The following is a 20,859-nucleotide window of genomic DNA, read 5'->3' on the forward strand; positions in this document are numbered from 1 at the left end:
GCCTGTGGATTCCAATTTAATCGTCCCAATTAGTAGTGTAGCCAACTATGCAATTTGCAGCTTTTTCCCCACTCAAAAGTTTCAATATCGCGATTCGAATCGATCCGATCCACAACATAAAAAAGTTTCGTATAAATTTTCCCGCATCTGCTGTACGTTTGTATTTTGACCTGGCTGGGTGTTTTTTTTTTTATCCTTTTTAACGTTGGTTTCGGAACACGGGGGTTCGCTGGAACACAACATTATTTACCTACTTGGTAATACATAGCTTTAGTTCTTTGATTTCATTTTGGTTTGTCGTAATTCGGGTGTGCTTACTTGGTTTCAACGCGATTTCATTTAGTTATAACAAACAATTTTCAACAATTTTGTACTTTTTGTTTTGTTTTCTTGGGTTTCTCTAGCTTTAGCTTTACTCCTTCATTTTGTTTTCTGTTTCATTCTCCCTGTTTCTTTTCCACTACTGCTTGCGCTTCTCTCTGTTTAACGGTATCACTAATCGGTTTCTGCTGTTGCTTACATAGGAACAAAACGAGAAGGAACATAATTGAACTTGAATTTGATACAACTTGGCCAGACTATTGCTGAGTGTTCTTCAATTAAATCTCTTTTCTTTACTATAAATACCCTCTATTGTTTAACATTTGAGTTGGATTTGTTTCATGTCTGCCCGCTGCGCATCTTGCTGCTTTCTACATTCTCCGAAATTGCAAATGGCGGGCGGACAGTGTTGGTTCGAGCTGTTTGAGTTTAACGTACTGATTTCAGACCGTGGAAAGGCGGCCGGGTTCGCTGAGCTGCTTAACTGATCATCTTTCATCTAATCCGATCTAATACCGTGGATTGGAGACTTTATACAAGTAATTTTGATTACAGCTTTTGATTTTCGAGTTGCCAGCTCTTTGGTGTTTGGTGTTCAGTGTTGGACTATGGACTGCTGAGATGGCTAGTGGCTTTTGCTTCTGCTCCTGCTCCTTTTGCTTCTTCTGTTGCTGCTTTTGCTATTGGGTGGGGGGATCGGGTGGGCTTTTCGCGGGTGGGTGGGTCTGTGGTCTGTGTGGGGTGTGGGATGCAGTTTGGTTCTGCGCTGGAATTAGCACGTTAAATCAGACGCTCGCTGTACCATATTCAGAAATCCGTGTTGTTCGTACCGCCGTCGCCCTCGGCGCCCTCCCCAGCCACGCCCACTTCGCCCACGCTGGGCGGTAGGGCCAGGGACAGCGGGGGGGCGGCCGAGCCGGCCACCATCATGGTGGGTTCCGTGTTCCGGCGTTTCATTTTCAGCTTGTTCTTTTTCAACATGGTGGCCTGCGGTTAACGGTATTCATTTGACATTTCATTTTTAACGGTGGTATTTAGAGATAGAGATAGAGAAAAGTTTTGAAATTTAAAGCGTCCGGTGCATTAATTAGTTAAGAAATTCGATTTTTTATAGATATCAGTTGTAGCATTTGTTTGGTATTCGTGTGATATTGTGTATTTTCATTTTGGTTGGAGAGAAAAAGAGAGTAAGAAAATAGAGCGTTAACGTAAAGGAAATAATTTTGGCTTGCCTTAGCTTAGATTCGTTATAAGTGCTTCAAAAGCCAGCTGAGAAATCAGGCAAAATGCAACGGAACTCAATCAACAAAATGGTTTCGGTTATAGATATTTCGATACTGAATGATGGATTACGAAAGCTTGCAGTTGAGAAACGGAACGGAAACGGAAATGGAACAAAATTCGATCAAGTTCCTCCAAGCGGGGAAATCAAAGAAAACTATCGCATATAAATTAATTAAAAATGTTGTAGACAACTTCTAGGCGCTGTGGCTTGCGGTGTGGTGTGTTCGCGTGTGTGGCATGGTGTGGTGTGGTGTGGCGTGGTGTACTGAGGTGGATAGTGGTGGCTTCAGTTGGCTAAGTTCAAGTTCAACAGCGGTGGTCACAGTTTTCTTGTGCAGTGGGTGGTTCATTGGTTGGTTGGTGGGTGGTGTGTGTTTCATCTTGGGTGGTGGTTCAAAGTACTTAGAGCTTGACAGCACCAACTTTTATTTACAGCTATTTGTATTTTAAATTTAATTTTTTTACTTCTTGCTTGCTTGTTAATGCTATTTCTCGCCTTTGGAAGATAGACTTTAATTTGCTTGCGCATTGGAGTTTTGCTCTTGTTTAAATATTCGATTTTCTGGTTACAATTTGGCCATTTTCTCTGCTGATCTGTTATGGGTTACTTTTCTGAGGGATTATAGTGTTATCTGACTATCTGGTTTTATGGGTTGAAACAGGAGAACCAATATCGCAGGCCGGTAGCCAAGCTCTAGGTGCTGCCAAAGCCGGCAGGTAGAGTCATCGAAGCCTCCTTCTCCCCATTCTCGGCCAGCTGCTGCTGCTGCTGTTGTTGCTGCTGCTGCTGCTGCTGCAGTTGCTGCTGCGACTGGGACTGCGGGGATCCCGATACCGACACGGATCCCGATCCGGATCCCTGTTGAGCCACTGAAAGACTCAGAACCGCAGGCGAGATATGAGGCTCGGTGAGGCGGCGCTTACTCTTCGTTTTCTTCAGCATGGTGGCCTAAATATATAGCGTAAAACACACACATGGTCAAATCCGACATACACACAGGCACATCACACGCACATCAAACAAAGAAACATTTTAGAACACTACATACAGTTTTTCTTTTGCCGATTTCATTAGTTTTTCAATTATTATTTTGTATACATATAAATATTTTTTTTTCTTTTGAGCTGCCATTAACAAATGAAAAATGCAGAAAAATACTTGGCTATTTTACATGGTTAGAGGGGGTGGCTCGGGGTGTTTCAATTGGTGTGTGCTCTAATAATTAATTACGACACAAGGGGCGGGATTTACCAGGGGACAAATTACAAAGTTAACATACAAAACACGCATATTCAACGCACACGCAGACAAAATGTTACATTGTTCCAAGTTCGATGACAATCGGATCCGTTTAAATGAGATATACTTGTAAATTTTTAGTAGCATTATTAAATTTGACTAAAAAGAATATCGCTCTAGGTCTTGCAGTATGTATTAGTACCGATTGTCATCTTGTTTAGCTTATTAACAATTACTTTTGGTCTCCATTGCACTAAAGAAATAAAACTACAGGCATTCTTAGTATTGTATCCCAATTGCGGTTCCTTTTCTCGTGCCTATAGGTATGACTTATATCTAAATTTCAACTGTCTTGTATGCTCTGTGGATTTTCACTAAGTTAGTTCTTGTTAAAAGGTGTAATAATTGAAATGAATGGAAAACTAAACGTGTGGCCCTCGTAATACTCAATAAATAGGTAAGAAAAGCATTTTTAGACGTGAACTTAGATGCTATGTCTGTGTCAACTTAAATATGAAATGAGGATATGTTTTAAAGAAGCCAGCATGCCGTAGAACAAAGAAACATCAGATACATGCAGGGAATCGGCAAAGTGGAGGCCAAATCCGAAAGAAGCCACTTACCTTGAGGGCCGACTTCAGGACGACCACATCGCCGGGACTCTGGATCCAGGGCTCACCGTCCACCTGGACGGGCATATCGGTATTCAAGTGTATCTTGATATGACCACCCTGAAGTTAAAGTACATACATTGAGAATAAGGTGTTTAATCGACAACAAAGCATTCCGTGCTTACCTGAGCTATGCGCATAGCCGTACGAATTCCGGATTGGATTTGACCCAAGTGGACCACGCCCGTCACACCGACCACCTCCAACATTCCATCGTAATGGTTGGGCGTTGAGAACTGGTCGTCCTTGTCAGGACCCCAGGGATTGGCACCGCTGCCCCAGCTGGAAATGGATATAAATGGTATCAGCATGCATTCCAGGAATGTTACATTTTAAAGAAGACCTGGATAACAGGATAGGTACCTTAAAATGTTCAAGATGATGATGCCATCGACGGGTGGCAGTTCGACAATCTTGCCATCGACCTCCAGGCGCAGTTCCTTTTGCAGATCCTTGACAGCCTTGCGACCCACGATCTTGCGCAGTCCCATCTTCACGTAGTAGCCCTTGTTGCGCAGCCGCGAATTGAACTGGTTGGGATTCTCTTCACGCGCATTGTGGAAGTCCAGGCAGAGGTCCGCATCTATTCCAATGCCAAAGTAGTTGTTCATCACGAAGATCTGGGAGTTATCCTCGTTTTGGGCGCCACCTGAATGGAACGCCAGGATCGTTTAGTCATCTTCGGTTTACATATTACTTGGATGAAACATCGACACACAGGACACCAAATATTTAACTGACAACATCGAGGTTGATTATATATCCATGGCTTAATTTACCTAATCAGTGGTTGAACCTTGTAGTGTCTGAGCTGATTTACTTTACCTGGAGTTGGTGACATGCAAATCCCTACAAGGATATTTTTACACATCGAAACTAAACAGCATTTCTCATCAGATACCAAACTAGGTTTGTGGTTTACATAATGGGTTTTTTGGGGTTTCTTGGGGATAGACTTTATTTTTGTGCATTTCAGTGTGCCACTATCTTGAGCGCTATGGAGTTGACAAAATTATGTTATAATATATTTAATATTTATAGAGGGAGTGTTAAGAATCTCTGTTCCTGTAACTACAAAGTATTACCAAGTAGAGTTTGGATACATCTCTCAAAAACAAGTTAGTAAAAGGATAGCTTTTGCAATTTACATATGCTACATTTGTACAGCCTGGAATATCTATATATTATATTATTTTGGATTTGCGTGTAATCAGCGAAATATTACAGCCGCATCCGGGATTTAGTCAAAGCACAGGTTTAATAACAACACAAAATACACCATTTTGGGAGTGGTCAAGGACTGGGACAGGTAATGGATCGGTTTCTTGAAGGGTTAGACACTAGACGGGTTTACGAGTATGTAACGTAGAGAAAGAACACACGAACGAAGTTTTGAAAACACCAAATGACCTGATATATCACTCGATGTCAGAGCCGGTAATTGATGATGCTGATTGGTTTGTTGCGATTGCGATAGGTGTGCTTGGTGTGCCTTCTTCTTCTTACCGGTTGTTTGGGAGGGCGCCTTCATGGCCGGCTCTTCGGGCTTGTCCTCCGGATGGAAGACAACCGTCCAGCGGTCCAGCCTTATCTCCTCCGCCTCGATGACGTCGCGCAGCAGATTCAGCGGATCCTCACCGCCGGTGTAGCCGGAGCCCCAGCACAAAACGCGCGCCAAGTCGTTGCCTTGAGGGGATTCGATGGGATAAGTGAGTGGATTTTAAAATATATGATATGATGCATATGTATTTAAGCAATGTATTTAAACGAGTTCATCTAGGTTAGCAGGTGACTTATGTAAGTGGCTGTCACTTACCTGTTCCCAGGGGAACAATGGCGCAAGGTGGGCTGGAGCACTCCGAGTCCTGGCCTACATTGTCCAGGCACTGCAGCACCCAACCAATGGTGCCATCTCCGCCGCAAACCAGAATCTTGTAGTTGGTTATTTGCCGGAATACATACAATCTAAGGGCATAATAGAATGCGTCGAAGATAAGTGGGTGGTACATAAACAAGTGTATAAGTTGAACGTACCCGGGCAAAGGACCGCCATTGTCCAGATCGAATACCTGGTAGGGATTCAGCAGCTTCCTGAAGCTGGAGATCAGCTCCAATCCCTGGCAGCCGCCGGACTTAACGTTGACAAAGACCAGCAGTGGTCTCACATCCGAGGGCACCATGCTGGGCTCGATGTTCGGCAGGAGCAGTACCAGCAGCTTCTTGTCCTCGATGATGGTCTCGCGGAGATTGTAGAAGGCGCGAACCTGCAAGGAATGTATCCCATTAGTTGGGTTTCATGGGAGTAGTGATATATTTATAGATGCCCACCGCCTTCATGGAGTCCTCAAAGGTGAGCACCACCGAGCCATACTCGTAGTAGATGGGTCCAATGCTGATGAACTTGTTCTCGTCGGTCACGTACTTGTTGAGGATCTGCTCGTAGTTGCGCTGCGAGAGACCGGTGGGCAGATTGCCCACGAACAGCGCGATATTGGGACCATGCGGATCTTGCTTGTGCTGCATGTAGAACCGCATGAGCTCCATCTGGCGAATGGAGTCCTTGCCCAGCTGCTTCATAATATCCCAGGGCCTTTCGTTCCACGACAAAATGCGTTCGGTCACGCCGCGATCGAGCAACACTTCCGAGCATCTGGCGAGGATTACGGACACGGGTTATAGGCGGCTTAAAACCAATCCCATATGCATTGGACTTACCTGTAGTCCTGTATCTGGTTATCCTGCAGCCCGAACTTGTCCAGGGCGTCGCGTATCAAATCCTTAATAACTGTGCTATTATCTACAGGAACACTGACATAGGGATCCTCCAGCATCGAGCACTGCAGCTTGCCGGGGTAGACGCGCACATGGCCACGGTCACGGTCGTGGAACCGTAGGTATATGGCCGGTCGCTTGCCCTCCAGGTGCACCAGGTTGAGCACGGGCGTGGGATCGAGCATCGGAGTGTCCTCCATGCCGGCGGGTGCGTACAGGTCGGTCAGATAGAAGGCCTGCGGGTCGCGCGTGATGTGGAATGCCCGCAGCGCGGTGGTCAGCAGCTGCTCCAGCGTATAGGTGCGCTGCACGATGATCACGCGGTACTGCTGGCGTCGGAATGAGTTGTTGCCATCGAACACCTTGATCATCTCTGTGGGATATAAATGTTTAGGTTTTGAGTTTCCCTATTCCAGACTCTGTTCGCACCTATATCCTTTTCCTCGCGCTCCTTCTCCTTCTTCTCGCGATCCTTCTCCGACTTATCCGACTTGTGGCCGGAACCGGAATCGGGTCTGTAGTGACCGGAGGAGCCGCCGGCAGCCGATGCCGAGCCGCCAGCTGCGGATGAGCCTCCAGCTCCGCCAGATCCGCTAGCTCCGCCACATCCGCCTCCGCCTCCGCCACCTGCACCACCGCTGCTGGGTCCATGTCCCGATTCGGCCTTGCTGGCCGACTCCTCGTCCTTGAAACGGGGTGTGTCGCCGCTGCTGAACTCCTCGGATATGCTGCGTGCTGGAGATCACGGAAATGTGGGTCAGTAACTGGTCGGCTCCTCACTGGGACACACATTGCTTAGTAGCAACAAAAGCGGCCGTGGCCTGGTGTTAGATACTTAGTTACGTTCAGAAAAATGTGCATTAAATCGTTTCTCCTCAAAATAGGTTAATTCATTTACATTTAGATGTAATACATATTCTTCCGAGGATTCATCATGCGGTTATGTCGGTGTTAATGGTTAGTGGCATTGCAATGTGGGGCGGAATGGTGCGGATGATTAGTGGTTCGATGGTTAGCGATTAGTGGGTTATGGCCAAGTGGTTCAACAGAAAACGGGGGACGGGTCAACCAAAACAAAAACCAAAACAGAGTGGTTAGCGCAAACTGAGGTCCTTTGGAAACCCAGCTCCTTTCGGTTAGCAGGGACTGAGACAAAGACAGAGATAGATAGAGAGAGAGAGAAAGAAGTGAAAGGAGTACGGTTGGCTAGTCACCTCTGCGCTTCTGGTAGCGCGGCTTGCGCCAGCCGACGGAGAGGCCCTGCCGCACCTGGCGGAGCAGTCGGCCCAGGACATGACCATCGCTGGCGTCACTGGCCCGCGATCGACTGCTGGCCCCGCCGTCGCTGATGTCGCCGGCGAAGGCCACATCATCACTGGCCCCGCTCGGCCGGTCGTCCAGGTAGAGATCATCGAAGCCAACATCGTCGTCCACATCGGTGACGTCCAGCATGTGATAGTTGTCGTCGTACGGATGGTAGTTGCCATCCTCGTCCTGGATGGTGATCTCGATATTCTGCGACAGCCTGTCCAGGCTGTAGTTGCTTTTGCCGCCCGCACCGACCGCATTCTTGGGCGATCTCTTCGAGCGTCGGCGCTGGAACAAGCCGCGTCCGTACTTCTTATAGCGCGACACAGCCGTAATGGCCGCCGACTCCTGGAACGACTTGCTCCTGCCCACCGGCGACAGCTGCAGCAGCGTGGCCGGGGCGGAGGGCGAGGCCGAGGAGCAGTCACTCGAGTTGGAGTTGGACAGCGGTGAGCTGAGGGAGCCGCCCTTGCCCTGCGCCTTGTGCTTGGGCATGAGTATGGGTTTGGGCTTGGGCTTAATTTGGGCCAGAGCCCCAGTCTTGGGTTGCTGGCGTCCGCCCTGGACGCTCAAGGCGTGTCCGGATTTTCCCGGGGCAGTGGTGGTGGCGTTGGCGGTATTCCCGGCGGCGGGTGCACTTGCTCCACCAGGAACATTGGAGGCGTTGCTATTATTACTACTATTATAGCTAAGGTTGCTGATCAGATTGAGGCTGCTGTCGAGGTCATCCGTATTGGTCAGCTCGCCGCCCGTGTCCGACGTCTCGTAGCAGCTTTCCCGCGGCACCGTCTCGCCCTCCGCCTCCGCCTCGGCATCACCATGGTAGTCCGTCTCGCTGACGTCCCGCGGCTGCCGGCTGCGCAGAGATCGTCGTCGCAGGGCGACGTCGCAGTGGTCGTAGTCATCGCTCAGATCGCCACCGCTTATATCACAGACACCGCCGTCCACATCGTCTTCATCTTCGCTGGGCGAGAGGCCACCGCCGCTGTTGCCCCTTTTCCGCCTCCGCTTGCCCTGGCCCAATTTCCGAAAGAGATTCGTGTAGAGCAGGTGCAGCGAGGAGTTGGCCGAGGGCGACTTCTGCAGATTGCCCATCACATTCGACGTGGAAGTGGTCAGCTGCAGGGCGCTGTCCTGCTCCTCGTTCTCCTCCTCGGGCTCATCCTCTGGCTGGTCCTGATCCCGCTCGCGATCTTGCTCCGCCTCGTTGCTCGTCTCGCCGACTGTCAGCGAGGAGGGCGTGGGAGAGTGGCACAGTGAGATGGAGCCACAGGAGGTGGGCGTGGGCGGCGTGGAAAGGAGAAAATGTTGTTTCGATTGCTCGAGCCTTTGCCTGTGGAGCTCGAGCAGCTCCTTCAGGTTCAGGCCCGCCAGCGAAGCGGATTCGGCGCCCGGAAGCGGGCAGCTCAAATCCGGACTGGCTGCCGGTGGAGCCCACACACACACACATAGAGTGGATAGACACATCATCAATCAACCGAAAACGTTTATAAAACGTATCCATTAAACCCAAAAGAGAAAAAGAAAAGAAAAGAAAAAACACAACGAAAACTAAATCAAAAATCAAAAAGTATTGGGAGAATCGAGGAAAATCATTGGTGGGATTGGTGGAGTGATAGATAGATAGAGTGATGGTCTGCCATGATCTGAATGAGCTGGAGCGATATGGTATCTGATCGTTGGAGTTCTTGTTCTAGTTTTCGGTTTATATATTTTTTTTTCAGTGATCGGAGTGTGCACACAACACAACATCGATAGCAACTTTTGGGGGGAGTGGGTGAGTATTGCTACATCGCTATAGAGGGTGAGTGGCACCGGCCTACACTGAGAAATAAAGCCACCTTCAAGCCAATATCAACAATAATCGGTGTTTCCTCAATCAGGAAACCAATGATCTCTATAAAAATCAGTTTAACTGATTATAATTGGCATCATTCAGAGGATTATTATCAGTGTAGGACCTGGCTGATTAGGATTTTGGTTTTGACAGGGCCAGTCATAGCTGGGATGGCAGCAGATCCGGCAGTGGCCGGATCAGGACTGTGTACTTACGACACGAGTAGTCGCGCACGAGCGAAGTCTTCGATTTGACCTGGACGCCGATGATGGCCTCGATGGGCACCTCCGTGCGCGGAATCGAGACTGAGTGCGGAGGTAAGTAGATAGGTTGTAGAATACCAAAATTACATTCGGTTGGCAGGTACATGCGACATCCGGCATGGGTCGTCATGCCACACCACTCGCAGCGATAGCCTGTTCACAAAGTTCCAACATTAGTGAATAATCATAGGATTGCTTAAATAGGAGTCATCTACCAGTGAGACATTCCGAGGACCAACAGGTTTTCTTGCAGTAAGCGCATTTGGACGTTGATGGAAGATTGCCCTCTCGCCAGTGATGCTGTAATTGAGCAACATACTCCATTATGCAGGGCCGATCCTCACCAGAGCGGCGCTCGCACTCACCTGATGCTTCACATTAAGCAGCTCCTTGCCCGGCACATACGTGGCATTCTCGGTGCAATCGGGCACGGCAAAATCTTGGCACTCAATATGCGCGAAATATTCGCAGACTGCGAAGAGATATATTATTAGATATGTGGCATCTCTGGGACAAACAAATAGGTATCCTAAAAACTGGCTGATTAACGTGCAATGATGCTTAACCCGTATGACTCAAAACGTAGCATACTTTTATGGCAATACCATATGGAAATTGGTGTGTTACGGGGTTAAGGTATGTGTCTATATAGAACAAAATGCGCTTGATGGCTCGAACAATGGATCGCAGGTGAACAGAAGTGACTGACACGGAAAACGACTGCTGCGAACGCCCATTATCAGGGAGGAAAAAGAAGGACAGTGGACTGATGTATATATACTGTCACTTACCTAAACAATGCACCGCTGGCGTTTCATCCAATCGCTTACGGCAAACTGTGCAGAATTTTCTCTTGTGATGAGTTGGCTCGGACCAACAATGGGCAACGGGATTCTGTGCGGAATGGAATGACACATGACAGCTATATTCGTTCTGAATTGTGAATGCGAGCTCCGCCGCCGGCTACGTACCTTTATAATACATGGAGCGATGCCGGAACAGGGCGTTACCACGCTGCTGACACATCGTTCGTGAATGATAAAGTTGCAAACTGAAAGTGGAGGAGAGACGTGGTTATGCAATGTGCTGGCAGTAGTTCAGAAGTTATATCAATGAGATCACAATGTCTAGTGCTTATCTAATGGGAACTGGCTGGGTGCCGCTGCGTATACGTAATATCCTGCGATATTTGAAAAATATAACGAATATTGCGTATACGTAATATCCAAAGACAGTTTACATTTTTAAATAATTTAAATATTTATAAAACTTTAAAATCCATATTTTATGTCATAAAAAACAGGATCGCTAATAAATCAACAGAAATTCTATCAATTCTTGCAAATGTTAAATTTGCATAGAAAAGGGTAAAGCAAGTGATTTGTGATAGATACTTTTCAGCCCTGTGAGAGAACTGTATGCTAAATGGGCCCCTGGGACCCCCCCTGTGCTCCACCGCTGCATGCAACCGCAAAGTCACCGCGTCATTGGTAGCCTGCATGCCATTCATAGTTGCCGAGTTCACGGACGACGGCACATTCATTGAAGTTGCCCGCAGGGCGCCAGCGGGGGCGTGGCAGGGGGCGACGCAAGTGGCAAGCTCTGAGCTAAGTGGCCAAGGTAATGCAACCGACTGCGTATCTCCCTCTCCCACTTGTACCAGATAGCTAAGCCCGCTCTCCAGCCGACCCGTTCTCCCTATCACCTGGACTAAAAGTTAAGCCCCATTGTTGAAACAGATATGAGCATATTTTGAGATATGATATTATTGGAACCACTTTTGAGGAAGTTTTCATATTTAATGTTTCATATTTCATATTTACATGTCCTATATTTCAGTTCCTTTTCTATGGTATTTAAAATTTACTTCGGAATGTCTTAAGTCCTAAGGAATGGCACCGTTTTTTACGATGCCAGCCAAAAATGAAAACGCACTACCTTCTGCTCCTGCTACAACAATACATATGCATTTATGCTCTCGTTTTGTGTGCAGCAATCTTAACATAGATATCATAGTTCTATATTTAGCCCGCCGTAAAAGTTGTATTTACACATAGACAAAAGTCGGGGCGGTGTACACAAACAAACACTTGCTGCGTTCGTGTGTATGTAAGTGCATAATTATCGTTGTGTGTGCAGGGGGGGGAGTGGCAGGGGACGGCGGGTGGCGTTCGGCGGTTGGGAAAAGAGAGAAAGCTGAAAACTAGGCCGCTGACCTGAGGCGCAGTGCTGACGTCATGAATGAACTCGTGAATGTGCTTTAGTTTTTGGCCCGTTTTATAAATAAAACAGCGGGCAGTCGTCAAGCAGTGCAAGCAGAGCGAAGAAGAGAGATGGAGAAGGACAAACGTGACGCTCGCTGCAGCTGCGAATGCAGAACATAACTGTAGCTCGCCCAGCCAGCTGTCTCGCTCTATCCGAGGCTTTGCCTTGTGGCTTTCTTCAAACTGTTGTTGTTTTGTTGCACGTGCACTGGGTGGTGCTGGGTGGTTGGGCGGTGTGATTGCAGAAGCAACAGCTGAGCATGTATACGCCCTGTGGGTCAGCGCTTGAAATCGGTGTATTTTTTGTCCGTTTTCGGTACTTTCCACTTTGTTGCATGCCTGCATTATGTATACCAGCAAAATTTGTGTGTTTTCTCTCGCGCTCTCTCTGCCTCCTTCTACCGTTTTTTGTGTAGATAAGCATAAGCAGACAAACAGCGATGCCAACGCATGGGGAAATTTTCGAAATGCTTTTCTTTCTGCTCGCCTTGTGTGTGTGTGTGGGGAAATTTTGGGTTGGAAACTCAACACACTTTTACTTTAGCTTCTCTTCGCATTTCCCTTTTTCCCTTCGCCCAAAGCAACAACACCAAGAATAACAAAGGAGTATCAAGAAGAAGCAGCAGCATAAAGCCAAATTTAAAGCACACACCAATACACATGCATGCGTGGAAAAGGGACGAAGCAGGAGGACAAAAAGGAGGAGCAGAGGGAGTTGGAGGTTAGGGACAATTGAATACGCACAAGTTGACATGCGTAGTGCGTGAAGAGGAAGCACAATTAAAATTGATATTTGCCCAGAGGAGAGTTATACAATTCAATTGAGGTGTAGCCAAAATACACACACTCACACATCTACATCTACATCTACAGCCAAAAACAGGAAGAGAGGCTAAAGAAGAAGAACTCCTTGAATTAAAAATAGCTGGACATGCTTAATAATAAATAAGAGCACACATAAACACATTCGCAAAGAGACAGTTGGATGACGCATATCAAACACGCATAAATCAAAATCCCCGAAATGTCTCTGCACAGCGAAAAAAGTGGGTCAAAGCTTTAAAATTCCAAATAAAACCAATTACTTCGAACTGAATCACTTGGTTTGTTCTAAACTTGTATTCTTACTAAGAGTGTCTTCAGCGGAAATGTGACCAATTTTTTTAAAAACTCTCCACGCACCTGAAAATATAAAACTTTAAATACCTGGATTTCATTGCCAGAGCACAGTTGTATCTTATTTACTTTAACTACCACTTAAATATTAATTCGATTTCCTATCTTTTCCTGATTATAAAGAACATGTATTTTTATTTCTCGAGCTAATTGCAAATATTTTTAGACCCCATAGAAAAAGGGAGGTGTGACGAGTTTAAATGACTACTTTCTCAGTTCCCACACCGTCTTATATATCTGTGTTATATCTGTATTTTGCCCTGGTTAACCGACATTTAATCGGTCTTGGCTTGATTTCATTAGCGTCGGAAGTGCCTTCCACTGGAGATTTTTTCCGGCTGGCCTGCAACGTCAGCATTGCCCTTCCTCTTTATCGCTCTTTCGCATTCCCCTACTTCCCCCGTTCTGTGCGATGATCCAGCCAAGCTGACGACCCCGAAAGTCTGTTTATTATACTCTATCTGAGCAGGGTATATAACAAAATCATATGTGTTTGGAACATACAAACATGATTGATGGTGGCTGTAAATAGATCACAGGATTCCATTTACCTCGCATATGTGTTTAGGGACAAATAATATTTTCTTTTTAATCTTAAACATATACATTTTACATGGGCTTCATTAATATTTGCACTATTAATTGGGTATAGAAACCATGTTATAGCTTATTTTTTGATCATTTTGAAGGGCTGCCCTTTGTTGCTGCTGCCGTTGTTCTCCATTCACTTTGGTTATGAATGAACAGCGTCGACAACGAGGCAATTAACAAGGCAAATCCCCCTTCCATTCATCACCCCCATACCAAAAACGCCAGTCCCACACCCCACGCCCCACACCCCACACTCCGCACCCCACTTGGTTTTCGGTTCCGCTGGCATCGTCGTCATTTTCCATGGCGGCCATTGATGACGCACTTTTAGCCCTTCGCTGCTATCGGCAGGGGCACCTCACTCGGATTCAGATTCGGATCCGGATCGGTGGGAATGGGGTTGCTTTGGTTTGAGTTTGGGGCTCTGTGTTGCATTGAGGTGGATGGTTCATGGCTACAAGCGCAAGCTACAAGCTACCGGCTTGTAGATATTCCAAGCTGAGGCAACCAACCAACCACCCACTACCCACCACCCACTGCCCACACTCACACCCCTCCCGCAGGTCATGCATCCAATTTGATTTGGGTGCGCACCTGCTGCTCTTGTGGCAGTCCGCTTCTCCGCTTCCCCTGGAAAACCAATTGAAAATTCGCCTGCGGCCTGCGCTGCAACTGTGTGTGTGCGTGTGCATCTGTGTGCTTGTGTATGTATGTATAGGAGAGTGCATTTCGCATTTGACCTACTTTCGGGACTCAGAGAGCCTGAGCTCTATTTCTGGTACTTTTCTGGCCAAATGCGTGGGCAGCTGCATCTGCAGCTCCAGCTCCATCTAGAGTCCAATTGGATGTGCAACTCACTTATGACGGCAGTTCGAATCATCCGCCCACTTCAGAAACGACGCCTCTGCACTATTTTCATTTGGCTGGCCAACGCGGCGTATGCTTAATGAACGACACGCCCGGGGGTATGCAACACACACAGTACATACTTGCCACACTCCTCATGCGGCACTCACGTACATTATTTGGCATGACTGCTCAATAAAAATATGGGCTGTTTTGGCCGCCATTAAAACAGCGCCAAAATGCACTGAAAATGTCATAGGCAAGTGCAAAGAAAACAATGTGAAATTTCGGCAATTTTGACTGCCAGACGGGCCATAAATTCGCCAGCTATATGGTGGAATAAGCGAATGAGTGCAATTATGGAATCTCGTTTTGTTCACTTAGAGATAGCTTTTATGATCCCTCGCACTGGCCATTAAAGTGCACAGAACAACAAGCCATGGTCCGCTTAGGAAGACCAAAAAGATGTAAACAGCTTGGTCTATAAATGGCCATGCAGGAATATGTAGTTTGTTTTCAAAAACAATTGAGGTATTTCGCAATATGCGAGTATGTTTAATTATTGCTAGTGCTAGTCATGTGTAAATCACAAACCTTAAAAAGATCAATGAATTTACGTGTTACACAATTACATTTAAAAATCTGTAAGTATGCATTCAAAGTGAAATAATATACATTATATATCGTTTGTTCCATTTTGTGCAAATGAGCACATTGCATCTAATTAGAGTGTTAATAGTGCTAATAGTGGGAAATCTGCGAAGTGGCAAAACTGTAAACTGGGTCCGCAGAAAATGGCAAGCGCTAATCGCGATAATTATAATAATAGCAACAAGCAGAGCCACAAATCCCGAGAACGAAATTACACAAATAAACAGAGGAAAAGCGAAGAATATTCATCATGATGCCAGGCGCCTAACACACTTCCCATTGGGAGAGTCTGGTGGCCACAATTCGATGGATTCCGCATCCGATTTGGTTCCTGCCGCGAATTCATTTCGATTCGACTTGAATTGCGCTGGGCGAGTGATGTGCTCTGTTTCATACTATAGATTTCCATGGCAATGGCACAAAACCCGCATGTACATATAGACGAGCCAAACATACATATATCTACACAGCGAATCGGAGCTGTCTATGACGTCGTTGGCGCTCCGCTCACGTCACGGCAGACACGGCCAACAGCCGCACAATTTGGAAAAGTTCAAACGCGCACACTTATCGGCCGCAAATAGCCCGATGATGCCGCCCCTATACCATACTACACACCAAAACTAGATGCTGCCCCTGTCGGAGCACACAATCTATGCGATCTATACCATCTATACAATCTACACGATCCGTACAATCCACACAAGCCGTAGATGACCCATTGGTCATGTGGCGATGACGTCGGGTCTGCCGATCATTCTGCACGAGGAGAATTGTTTAGTTTCACAGGGAAAACGCATTATGAATTATCTTCGGTTCTGATAATCTAGATTACCTTATTCACTTATCAATAGCATATCTTTTTCCAATGTCAAGATATACTTTCACCCGGAACTGCTGTTCATTTGTGCTATCCCAAATATAATTGTAGAATTAATCATTTTATGATAAGATTCCTATATTTCGCTATTCTGTGCAAGTCTGTGTACCCCAACCGCCTCATCCTCATCGACATCATCGGCGGCCGCATTTCCATTCCAAGTTTATGGCAATTTAAAAAGTATTTTCAAAACTAGACGAAATGTATTTTTACATCTGCCGCTGGCGTTGAAGATGTTCGATGATTTGCGTGCTGCGTTTTCTCGGTTCTGTTTAGTGCTCATTAATTACAACTTGAGACTGAATCGAGAACTGATGGACGAACTCAAATTCAGTGGAATTGAGGTACACTATAGGCAATTTTTCAAGAAAGAATAATTCCGACTATCTTATAAGATTTCCCTTTCTGATAAAATTTTATACGCAATAAATAAGAAAAATGGAGAGTGGGCTATACTGTGATCTCATCGAATAGATGTAAAGTAGTGGTACAAGTTCAGTACTTACCTTCGCAGATATAGCCCTGCTGGATGAGGCCCCAGAGCAGATCCGAGCAGTGGTGACAGTATGTTGGCTTATGAAATGTCTTCTTCACGAATGAATGCCCACCATCCGCCATTTTGTTTGCCTGTGTCCGCAGCCCGCCCCACTTCCTGTCCTTCTTCTGCTTCCGGTCTATCCTGCGCCTCCTTGTGCTGCCCTATGCCCTATGCCTTATGCGTAGCGGGTTGTTCCTGGTGCTTCCTGTTCCTGTTCCTGCTGGAGGATGCTGTTGCAGCTGCAGTGGCTGAAGTTGCTGTTGCGCTTGCAGCGGCAAGGTCTCTCGATGTTGCAGTTATATGAGCAGTATTCGCGGCTGCTGCGAGTGCAGTATGTGTTGCAGTTGCAATGTCGCCTGCTGCTGTGTAGATGGGCTATTTCGAAGTGGGATTCTGGCGGTTTGGCAATTTAGGCCGCTGCTGCCGGTGCGGGCGTCGACGCCAGCTGAGGCAGCGCTGCCGTACCGACCGAGGGCGTTCGATTGGCGTGGGCGTGGCAGGACTGCTCCTTCTGATCCTGCTGCTCCTTCTGCTGCTGATGTTGTTGCTTCTGGTGCTTCTCCTGGTGCTGCTGATGCTTTTCCGACTTTTCCTGTTGCTGCTGACAAAAGCGATGCGATAGTGACGACGGCGAAAGTGACGGCGACGACGGCTGCATTTTCATCCATTGGTCAGGTAGCGGCTCCCTTATCCGGACATTTGCTTGCCGGGATCGGTGTTATTCCTCGCTTTGAACTCTATTTATCCTTACTAGTTTCTATATACATATTGGCTATGTATCATATTTGTTTGGATTCATATTCATGCATCTTTGGTTTGGCTAAGCGTTTTCGTTTATAACTTTCTTTGGTGGTGAGTTTTTAACTGTTTTAATTATTTACAATTTCTGGCGCTGCACTGAACAAAAAATTTGGGTAATTGCTTGTTAGAAATTTTCTGCATTTATGTGTGCCATTTGAAATATATATATGCATATTCCAGTTGAATTTTGTATATAGCACTGCACACAGTCGCGGACACACACGTAGGCACACTTCACTCGGCGGGCGGTCTTCACTTCACTACAACCGAATACGAACAGTCGCAGCAGCAGCAGCAGCAGCAGCTCGGAAAATGTTTTTCTTCGACTTCGCTCGTTCCTTTGCTTTTCCACTTTCCGCTTTCCTGCGCTGATACGTGGGCGCCGCACACCCCAAAAGAAAAAACAGCAGAGCCAAAAAATGAAAGGAAAACGTTTCCCGATAATAAAATCCACAAGAGCGGGAGTTTCCACAGGGAAATGCGAGAGAAAGAGAAAGCTAGCCAGAGAGATAGAGAGAGAGAGAGTGGGCTGCGCGAGAGAGAAGGCACGCGTCATGCGTGGTGAGTTGGGTAAAAAAGTTCCCAGTATTCTTGGAGCATCATAAAAAAGTAGTAGACATCAATATAATAATAGAAGTGGCAAAAATATGATATCAACAGCGTGTACCGCTGGGGAAAAGAGAAAGGGAGTAGCAGGGAAAAGGAGAAAGAGAGAGTGGGAGAGAGAGAGAGAGAGCGAAAGAGAGGGAGCTAGAACAAACTGCATTGCTTCAGTTTCCCCCAGCCAAGGCGATTCTATCAATTTCCATAGCTGCGGCGCCCTCAAGTATGCAACATGTTCTGCGATGAACCAATTACCACCGCCACCCACTTTCCCAGCACCCCCTCCCACCGAAAAGGCCACCCACCGCCAGCGGGGATGGCCAAGGACAATCCAGTCAAACATTATATCATACAGGTCCTAATAATAGACGGAAACAAAGGTAACGACACTTGAAGTTTTCAACTTGATGACAATAAACGATAGCTAACGGAAGGCGCACAAATCCACATTGTGTGTATACGCAAAGTTAAGGTCGGCATAATGGCCCTCGAGCGCAAGGATCTTGGTCCTTATTTAACGTATACGACTTAGCAGGATTTCACCATTGATTTTCCATCAAATTATGTCCCAAGCTCATAATTCTATAACTATCTATTGGGACAACAAACTGTGCCTTTGATATTGGGTAAAACACATTGACTTAAGTTCGATTTCCCGTATCCTATAAAGTATTGATCTCAACCCAATCGTTTATGCCTGCAGAAAAACCCCTACCCCTAAATTAGAATAGTTATGATGATTAATTGAGTTTGAAGATGCATAGCTGAAATGGTTGCTTTCCCTCAAAGTTATGAAGGAATATCTAAGTGAGGAACATACTATTGGTGGAGTTGCCAGCTGAAGGAGTGCTGCGAACTTGAGCAATCAGTTGTGAACTTGGACTTGACGGTACTATTATTTGTACCGCAACTGTGAGTGTGGAGCCAGCCTGACGACGTGGAATGTCCAGGACCCGTTTCCCGTGTCCATATATCCTGGCCACCAGGCGATGTCCTGGCGACATGCGCACTCCCGAACCCACCACACACTTGCTCGCCCGAACTCAACTCCACCACGACGGAGCGGTTCAACGAAAGTGGCCAAGTTTAAGGATAAATCACAACGAGCAATATTTTTGCAACAAATGCGACGAACGCGGGGCAAGTTGCTGGGAGGGGGGTGGCGGGATGGTGGGTGATGAAAACTTTGCGGCTTTGCTTTTCTTAGGGAAATTATTGTTTTGTTTTGGGCTGGGAGAAGCAGCAGCGGGAGAAAAAATGGAAAATTATGGATGCTAATGGGGGGCCCCAAAAAGCGAGATATATAGATTTCAGAGGCTGTGTATACACACACACTCTACAACTGTAGACAAAGCAGCCGTACTTCGTACCCACTGGGGCCGTGGTGGCGCCCAACCAGCCCACTGCCCCCCCTGGACTTGCCACCCACCACCCACTTTTGCCACCCAATGCTGCGCGCTTCGCTCTTTTCGGGCCGCATGAGCAAATCGCAATAGATAGAGAATTTTTTTCTTTCTTTCTTTTGCTGGCGCGGCTTGATTCCTTGCCACCACATATATACATATATATTTATATATGCATATATCTGATTGGTATATATGCGAATATATATGTATGTATCTGGACGGAGTGCGTGTGGCCTTGTCTTTTTTCATTTTCATTGCTAATCAAACGAAGGAGTTAATTTGTTGAAACATTGCCTTTGGCTGGGAAAGTTGGGCCTGGAAAACTCTTGGCACTTGGCACATATGACAACGTAATTTTCACGCGCACACACACACACTCGCGATTTTGGAGAGAGAAATTTTATGTACCATACATTTTTGAAGCTGCAAAATTTTGCACATTCGATTTTCACACTGCCACTATGCTGCTACTGCTTCTGCTGCTTTTCCATTCGTTTTTCTTTTCTAGCCGCACTTCAGACTTTTTCCATCACCGGATGGAAAATTTTCACACGCACAGCAATGGAGTTGAATCGAGCTTTTCGCGAGTTTTCAGCGTGATTTCCCCCGAGTTTTCCACGCCGTTTGTGCACTTTTCCGCTGCGAGTGTGTGAGAATTTTCCTGTGTGCTGGCTGTGTGGAAATGGAAATCCAGTGAAAATCCGCAACCGTTACGTACGGAAGAGCACACCTAGCTGCTGTGTGTGCTCCGCTGAAGACGATGGTGCGCTCTGCGGACGGGTCTGCAACTTTCTCGCAGCGCAGCGCCTTTATCGCTGCCTTCGCCGCTGCTCCGCCTGGCGCTTTCGCTGCGTCCCGCTCGCACGCGCCCTGGTGCCAATCGCGTCCTCTCGCTCGACGGCGAGTGTGTTGAGTTTGTCGAAATTCCTGTGTGCGTGCGAGCCCAACAACAAACAGGGGGAAATTTTGGGGAGCTCCCGTTAGTGAGAGAGAACCAGCTCGCTCGCTCTCTCTCGCTCGCAGGCAGGATGCTCTCTGGCGCCCGCCCCCCAAATAAAAATGAAATCAACAATTTGTTGGTCGGCGAGCTGCCAACTTGGCCCCAAAATAAATGTGGCCAAGCTAGGGGAGGAAATTGGCCCCAAGAACAACCTTCATTTCAAATTGAGGCTTTATTGAAGCTAACAAAACAATTTTAGTTTCTGCAAAGTATTTATTTTTACATCCAATATTAAAAGCGTACCTTTGCCAAAGATTTTCTAAAATGTGGTATCAAAACAATGTTTTTTTTTTCTAATTTTCTTATTGAAATTGGTAAAATGTCTCACAAAAACTAACATTCCCAAAATAATTGCCTACCTTCTTGAGCTTATTACAAGTCATAACTATTACGTATTTTTTGTCCCA

The 20,859-nt window shown here is 46.6% G+C and overlaps 1 protein-coding gene across 12 annotated transcripts; it reads right to left on the reverse strand.

Moving 5' to 3' along the window:
• Window positions 1-169: 169 nt before the first annotated feature.
• LOC6555075 (diacylglycerol kinase theta) lies at window positions 170-20,289 on the reverse strand. 12 transcript variants are annotated; one of them, XM_015153400.2, is made up of 17 exons: window positions 20,171-20,289; window positions 16,611-17,539; window positions 10,668-10,747; window positions 10,488-10,590; window positions 10,062-10,168; window positions 9,912-9,996; window positions 9,649-9,849; window positions 7,503-9,017; window positions 6,718-7,023; window positions 6,232-6,661; window positions 5,845-6,166; window positions 5,333-5,780; window positions 5,023-5,202; window positions 3,880-4,165; window positions 3,642-3,798; window positions 3,469-3,576; window positions 1,226-2,554 (listed from the first exon to the last, which is right to left on the reverse strand). In XM_015153400.2, the coding sequence occupies exons 2-17, from the start codon at window positions 16,720-16,722 to the stop codon at window positions 2,300-2,302; spliced, it is 4,695 nt and encodes a 1,564-aa protein (XP_015008886.1). In that variant the 5' UTR covers window positions 16,723-17,539; window positions 20,171-20,289; the 3' UTR covers window positions 1,226-2,299. The 12 variants fall into 12 exon arrangements, with proteins under 12 accessions (XP_026831780.1, XP_026831772.1, XP_015008886.1 ...); XM_026975978.1 differs by lacking the exon at window positions 7,503-9,017 and having other exon boundaries at window positions 5,333-5,481; window positions 5,551-5,780; window positions 20,161-20,287; XM_015153399.2 differs by lacking the exon at window positions 7,503-9,017 and having other exon boundaries at window positions 5,333-5,481; window positions 5,551-5,780; window positions 20,171-20,285.
• Between the last annotated feature and the right edge of the window lie 570 nt (window positions 20,290-20,859).

This window comes from Drosophila erecta, unplaced genomic scaffold (assembly GCF_003286155.1).
Source record: "Drosophila erecta strain 14021-0224.00,06,07 unplaced genomic scaffold, DereRS2 tig00000000-arrow-pilon, whole genome shotgun sequence".
Taxonomy (NCBI): domain Eukaryota; kingdom Metazoa; phylum Arthropoda; class Insecta; order Diptera; family Drosophilidae; genus Drosophila; species Drosophila erecta.

What these genes read in the sequence shown, in the direction of transcription:
- LOC6555075 (XM_015153400.2), bottom strand. Translation starts at nt 16,722, where the DNA reads ATGGCGGATGGTGGGCATTCATTCGTGAAGAAGACATTTCATAAGCCA. An exon ending in TGCTTAATGTGAAGCATCAG is followed by an intron (nt 9,997 to 10,061) that starts GTGAGTGCGAGC and finishes GCTCAATTACAG; the next exon opens with CATCACTGGCGAGAGGGCAA. An exon ending in CATTGTTCCCCTGGGAACAG is followed by an intron (nt 5,203 to 5,332) that starts GTAAGTGACAGC and finishes AATCCCCTCAAG; the next exon opens with GCAACGACTTGGCGCGCGTT.